Source organism: Bombyx mori, chromosome 16 (assembly GCF_030269925.1).
Source record: "Bombyx mori chromosome 16, ASM3026992v2".
Classification (NCBI taxonomy): domain Eukaryota; kingdom Metazoa; phylum Arthropoda; class Insecta; order Lepidoptera; family Bombycidae; genus Bombyx; species Bombyx mori.
In genome coordinates, this window is record NC_085122.1 from 2021030 (window position 1) to 2028799 (window position 7770).

The 7770-nt window shown below is 36.0% G+C and overlaps 1 protein-coding gene across 3 annotated transcripts in view; it reads left to right on the plus strand.

The window, feature by feature from the left end:
* Positions 1-7770, plus strand: part of LOC101744565 (mucin-5AC) — a 199428-nt gene that overhangs the window by 190562 nt on the left and 1096 nt on the right. For all 3 annotated transcript variants that reach the window (XM_038016529.2, XM_038016528.2, XM_062672904.1), the window contains 6 exons: positions 2788-2867; positions 3188-3269; positions 3817-3914; positions 5223-5415; positions 6304-6533; positions 7382-7552. In XM_038016529.2, the coding sequence (XP_037872457.2) occupies positions 2788-2867; positions 3188-3269; positions 3817-3914; positions 5223-5415; positions 6304-6533; positions 7382-7552 (854 nt within the window). The remainder of the gene's footprint in view (positions 1-2787; positions 2868-3187; positions 3270-3816; positions 3915-5222; positions 5416-6303; positions 6534-7381; positions 7553-7770) is intronic.

A 7770-nucleotide genomic window follows, 5' to 3' on the forward strand; every position in this document is an offset into this window, starting at 1 on the left:
GTTTGGTTGTACCACAGAAGATGGAAATTGAAATTATTAAGAGGGCGCATGATAATGGTCATTTTTCAAAGAAGAAAACAATGGAATTGATTAATAAGGATTATTACATACCAAAATTAGAGAAAAAGATTGAGGATTATATTGCTACATGCATACCTTGTCTGTTAGCATCCCGTAAAGAAGATATTCAATTACTGGACCTTTTGATGGAAGAAGAAAGACACAATTTCATTGACAGTAGAGAAGAACTTAGAAAGGAAGCGAAGAAACAAATATTTAAAGTACAAGAAGAAAATAGAAGAAATTACAACAAGAAAATGAAAGAATGTACTATATACAAGGAAGGCGACTTAGTAACTGTGAAAAGGACTCAGTTTGGTACAGGAATGAAACTGAAACCAAAGTTTTTGGGACCATATCGAATAGTAAAGGTCAAAAGAAAGAATAGATACAATGTTGAGAAGGCTGACGCACAAGTTGAAGGCCCTAACAAGACTACTACATCTGCTGATTTTATGAAAAAGTGGCCTGATTACTTAAGTGACTCAGAATAAACAGAAAGGATGAGTTCAAGATTGGTAGTATGAAAGGATGAGTGAACTATATTGTTAACCCTAGTTATAGTTCTATTATGTTACATTTATTAGCATACGATGTTCTAATATCCTTTTATCATAAGATGAGTTTTGTTTTTTTTTAAGTTAGTTTTGTTGTAATATGTTCAGTCTTTAGTCATATGATGTTAATGTAATAGTTGTTAATTGTTTTGTTTAAGAATGATTTATAACTTTTTGTATAACTTTCTCTATGTTGTAAGATGTTAGTGTTATAAAAAGGTAACTCTGAGGACAGACTTACGTGCAGGACGGCCGAATGTGGGAATGATGTTTTATTGAACGCATGATATGATGGATGCAAGTTGATGTTTGTGAACGCAGCGGTGTATCAAGAATGGAAGGGGATGACGTGTGAGATGACAGAATGACAGATGGATGAACGACGACGAACGAAGCACGAGCACGACGGAACGATTAAAATTTATATGAATAGTATTGAAATAAAACGTGGAAGTAGTAAACGCGAAACTTTTATTAATTGTCTGAAGGCTGCATCCCACATATATGAATATTGAACAATATTTTAATTGAAGTAATTTTAATTATATTATAATGTATACTAAAGGTCATGTACATAGCCATAGCAATTTTCAGCCCCAACTACTCGTGCTCTCAAGGATATTAATGAAATATCTATAGAAAAAACATTATATTGCAAAAAACTAGCAAAATATATTAACATATATATTAATATATTAGCAAAATATTATAAAGCAAAATATATTATTTGATTTTAAAATTCTATACTCTTAAATTCGTAGAATAAATCATTACATGGAACCTTTAAAGTATTTAAAGTATTTTGTATAATCTTTAAAGTATTTTGGGTGTTCTACAATTAACAATCAACGTTCATAATCAATTCGAGTGTCCATGTAAACCAACCACTACATTACACTCACACGCACTTACACACATCGACACAACACAATCAGATTCAAACTTATTCTGCAAGTTATCAATTCGACAAAATTCATCTACCTATTTAACTGCCTTACCTTTACCTTAGTTGGACTACCTGTGTTCATTCAATGTGTCATGTCAATTATGTTAACATTTTTTGGAAACATAATGTGTTTCTTTAATTGGCTCATGTTTGGGAAAACATCCTCTGTACCCTGTGTCTAGTTAAATGCTGTTGAAACTTTGTTGATTAAATAAATAAATAAATGAATAATTATTGATCTTAAGCAAAAAAAAAAACTACGCTTGCTTAATATTTATTGACGTTTTACTGTTTTATGTGCCGTTTTACGTGCGCATTGTGGATATTATTGTTTCGTTGCAATATACCTGCTTATTATATTTTGTTGTAATATAAAGTATAGTAATTAATACATGAAGCAAAAACTTTGTATCCCTTTTTACGAAAATTGCGCGGACGGAGGAGTATGAAATTTTCCACGCTTATAGAGAATATAGAGAAGAAGTGCACAATGCTAATATTTTTTTTAAATAATGCATAAAAGATACATTAAATCAATAAAGAAAACATTACACACACTACAGACCATGTATTTGACGCACACACGCATGCATACTATTTATTGTCAAACTTTTGTTCTTAACGTCTGTTGTCAAATTGAGAATTTATTAAATATTGTTTGTCTTTATTAATATTTTTCTATAGTGTAGTCTTGGCGAAATTTGTGATTATAGAAGTATAAAATACAATCATAATAGTGTACAAACTTACAATTTCAATTAATTATAGTCGAATTTCGACTACTGCGGGACCTCTAGTAAAGTATAGTAATATAAATAATATTTAAGCTGATTATGATGTTAAAGTGTCAGTGTATGGACAGCAAAATCAAATGATATAGGTAACCTAAAATTCTTATCTAATTATTTGAGTATCTCTGTATCCCCATGAACAATATTGATTTTAATTTGTTTATAATAATAGAGATATATAGTCTGTTATTTAAACTTAATTTCATTACTGTCCTTGAACTTCATTTAGTGGGCCGTGCAATGTATGGAGAGTGGCCCATGTCCTTTGCAGATTAATTTATTATCAATGTTAGGGGTTGAGTATTATATTTGTGAAACAATACATTGAAATACAATATTGTTGCATAATACATTAACTATTTTTGAAACCCATTAGGTACGTTGAAATGTTTTGTCATAAGGAAATTAAAGCTATTTCTAATTTGCCATACAGGTCATTGACAGAAGAACGAAGCACCAACAATATACAATGGAGAGGGATATCCAGATGGCCATGCAACAAAGGAGAGATAGGTGTGTGCCTTAAAAATATATATTTTAAAATTAAATAGAAGTCCAAAAAGACATTTTATGTGTGATTGGCAACCCCAATTCATAGATACAGGAGACCTGCTCTTGACTAGATGGTAGTTACCTCGCAGGGTTGGCACTTATTATAATTGTGATTAAATTAAAATTACAACCTGATATTAAGTGATAATTAGGGTCCATAGACTTAAATAAATAATAAAGAATCATTTGGAAACGAATTACGCGCGGTGTAGTAACAAATTTGTTAGTTCAATTTAAGACGTGGTTATGGTCATTAACTAAAGAGTTTTGTTTGCCTACAGCGACCGAGCGATGGAGAGGCACGAGGCTCATCCCGCACACCCGCAGCTGCTGCACGAGCGACACCTGCTGCCGCACGCGCAGGTACAGCGCAGGGGTCCGCCCCCCCCCATTTTTGAGTATGAATATAAAAGCGATGTTTTATTGATCACCACCTCCTTACCACTTCACAATCAGCCTCAAGAAAGAAAAGTTTTGTTGATTGATATCAAATTTCGGCGCGCTTTCTTCGTTCAATAATAAACCCGCTTCATTAAAAATTTCGAAGTCTATATGCTAACATGTATCTCGTTTGGAAATTAAAAATAGATATGTAAAAAGTGAGTAAGTGGGCTAATGTTAAACGGAAAGCTTAAGTTACCCTGATGGATGGTATATATATTTCTTTTTATTTTTTATTGCATAGATGGGTGGACGAGCTCACAGACCACCTGGTGTTAAGTGGTTACTGGAGCCCATAGACATCTACAACGTAAATGCGCCACCCATCTTGAGATATAAGTTCTAAGGTCTCAATATAATTACAACGGCTGCCCTACTCTTCAAACCGAAACGCATTACTGCAATTACATTAATGCAATAAATAAAAAAGGTATACGTATGTACAGTACGTTATTATATATGATTACAGAACGTTTCGTCCCAAGAAAGTCGGCTGGTGACCTCCGGGACGTACAGCACCGCCAAGCACCGCGCGCAAACACCGCACTACCTCGACAGGAAAGACGTGTACGTATTATTGATCTAAAAATGCACATGTATTTGTGTATACGCATTGGTTAATGACCTTACTGGTGGTAGGAACTCTTGTGAGTCCGCACGGGTACCACCGCCCTGCCTATTTCTGTCGTGAAGCAGTAATGCGTTTCGGTTTGAAGGGTGGGGCAGCCGCTGTAACTATACTGAGACCTTAGAACTTATATCTCAAAGTGGGTGACGCATTTAAGTTGTAGATGTCTATGGGCTCCAGTAACCACTTAACACCAGGTGGGCTGTGAGCTCATCCACCAATCTAAGCAATAAAAAATAAAATTGTCTCTTTCACGCACACGACCGAGATGCATTTGACCTTTGACTTTAGCCCTTAAAACTCTTAAAATAAGGTTTAAAAGTTATTATTTATATATTTTATATTAATACGTGAAGCAAAAACTTTGTATCCCTTTTTACGAAAATTGCGCGGACGGAGGAGTATGAAATTTTCCACACTTATAGAGAATATAGAGAAGGAGTGCACAATGCTAATATTTTTTTAAATAATGCATAAAAGATACATTAAATCAATAAAGAAAACATTACACACCTACATACCATGTATTTGACGCACACACGCATGCATACTATTTATTGTCAAACTTTTGTTCTTGACGTCTGTTGTCAAATTGAGAATAGATTAAATATTGTTTGTCTTTGTTAATATTTTTTATAGTGTAGTCTTGGCGAAATTTGTGATTATAGAAGTATAAAATACAATCATAATAGTGTACAAACTTGCAATTCCAATTAATTATAGTCGAATTTCGACTACTGTGGGACCTCTAGTATATTTTATTATATAAAAAAATTAAATTATGAGTATAGATTGATGTCGAATTTTCGGTCAATGAGTCAATTGCATCTGCAGCTAGTCCTGAACCTGGAAGGAGCACGAATGTCATTGTTATATCATACTAAATATTGTACTATTTATACAAAATATAAGAAAATATAGCAACAACCTTGTAAAAAATTATTATAAAGTACGATACGAACTCTTTAAAGAAATAAATCTTAATATCCTATCCTTAAAGATAAATTACAAATAAAATCGTAATTACTGCTAAACGAAACCCGCTATTGCTGGCTACTGAAACAGAGCGTTTCAAAAGCCGTTATCGACATTTGATAGGTAGTTTCGTTTTGCTAACCAAAAATGCCACTACAGCCCACCGTTAGTGTATACGCATTGGTTAATGACCCTAAATTTAGAGGCGCTGGTCGTAAAAAAAAATTGTGGGTGTACATATTTGAAATGATTGAGTAAAACCATTGTTACAGGCGTGCGGTAGTATCGTCAGCGGGCTCGTTGTCGGCGGGGGTGGCGGGGGTGGCGGGCGTCCCGGGGGCGGGGGGCGTGGCCGGGGCGGCGGGGGCGGCGGGGGACCAGCGCTCCGGGACCCTCACCGCAGCCTCACTGATCGACGCCATCATCACGCACCAAATCAACCAGAGCTCGGACCAGCGATTTCCGGTAAATACCGGTTTGAATAATTCCGGAAATTGTATTTAATTATATCAAGTTATACTATCAACTCTTATGTCGTATTTACTTAATTAATTAAGAGATTTTTATATCAGACTAGCTGACCCAGCAGACTTCGTAGTGCCTCAATCGATCAATAAAAGACCTACTTAAGTTTTAAGTTTATTTTATACAAAAACTTTTGTATAAAATAAACTTAAAACAAACAAAAGAAATCCGACGGACGCGGGACACATCAAAGGAAAAACAAAATTGTTATTTTCATTTAATTCCGAGCATTTCCATATTAATTTACCTTTTAAACCTTCTTTGGACTTGCACAATTAATTCAAGACCACACTTAGCCAAATCGGTCCAGCCGTTCTCGAGTTTTAGCGAGACTAACAAACAGCAATTCATCTATATCTATACTAATATAATAAAGAGGAAAGATTTGTTTGTTTGTTCAATATAATTGAATAGGCTCCGAAACTACTGAACCGATTTGAAAATTTTTTTCACTGTTTAGAAGCTACACTATTTCTGAGTGACATAGGCTTATTACTAAAACTCCAATAATGTAACCCAAGGTGTAAAAAAAATATCTAAAATATTCTTTAGATCGCGTGCCCTGAGAAAACTATTGATGATAGAATAAAATAATGTACTACGACTTTGTAGAACACATTATTATTTACAAAAAGTGTCGCGACAGCGTATGTCTTACTATTATAGTTATGTCGCAATAAGTGTTCTTTTATTTAAAAAAATAAAACAACATCGTTGAAATTTTTGTTAAAGACCCGAGCGGAGCCAGAGCGTGCCGCTTGTTTTTAAATATTTATATAGTGTAGGATACGGTCAAAATATCAATAAAAAATATTTTTATTACCACAGTCTGGGCGTGAGTGCGACAACGGCGCCCTGCCCCCCGTGGAGCGCGTGGGCGAGCGCGGGGGGGAGCGCGTGGGGGAGCGCGTGCTGGAGCGGGGGGGAGAGCGGGTGGGGGAGCGCGCGGGGGAGCGGGAGGAGCTGGCGGCTCACAAGACCAGCTTCAAGCTCGGCGACCTCGCCTCCAACATCATCACGCGGGACTACTGCAGCCCCGCCACCTCGCTCATACACAAGTATGTACCGACATGCGCATTCAACTGTTTCCGAGCACTTTGAACGTGTGAGAACGTTTAGTAACTATTTGAAAGGGAAAGTTTTTTAAATAACTATATACTATGTTTTTTTTAATACGCATCTATTAGCTTCAGACGTATGTAAGTTAGTATGTATGTATGTTTGTAACGGAATCTTTGAACATGATTTTGACCCCCTTCAAAACGTCGGATTAACTCGAAATTTGGCATAGGTACTTATTAAGAACCGATGACAATCCAATATTTAAAAAATATGGAAAAAAAAGTAATTAAAAAAATTTAAATACAACTAAAAATAGAAAATAAATTTTAATTAAAAATAGTTAAGATTGTTATAAAGCGTGGGGTGCTTTTCAGGATATTATCAAAATAAATCTTTACTCGTATCTGTTCATAAAATATTTATATCTACTTATACCACGCACCCCAAACTTTTTAATACAATAAAATAATTTTTTCTTACACTATTTTTAGTTGGATTTTCTATAAAAGCGTATTTTGTTAGTTTTTTTAAACTATTATTTTTTATTGATTAATTAGGTAAACGAGCCCCCAGTCCCCACCTTTTATTAAGTGGTTACTGAAGCCCACAGACATCTAAAATGAAATACCACAAACCCTGAGATATGAGTTCTAAGGTCTCAGTATAGTTACAACGGCTGCCCCGCCCGTCAAACCGAAACACATTACTGCTTCACGGCAGAAATAGGCAGGGCGGTGGTACCTACCCGTGCGGACTCACTAGAGGTCCTACCACCAGTAAAATCACTTGCCTATTTATTCTTTGCCTGACAATTACATTCGAGATAATTTTGTTCCCCAAATAGTCGATTCCCGACGGTGTCCAGCTCCGAGGGGTACAGCCCGAGCGTGAGCTCCCACCTCAGCGTGTCCAGCTCCGTGGACGAGTGGAAGCGGCGGGACCCCCCCAACCACGCGCCCTACCTGGAGCCCGTCTCGCCGCCAGACAACCATCATACTAATCATCATGCTAACCGGTAAGCGAATCTGTCGGAGCCGGCACAAAGTCCTACACTCGCCCGGTTTTTCCAGATGTCCCCTTGACACATGAGGTCATGGTCTCCGTTTGAATCAATGTTTTAGATACAATCTTATAATGAAATTTTTTTACTATAATTATAAAAATTGATACAGTTTATATTTTTGCGGCGGGGGACAGAGTTTGCTGTGGTACTTACTCGCTAGCTAGCGTACC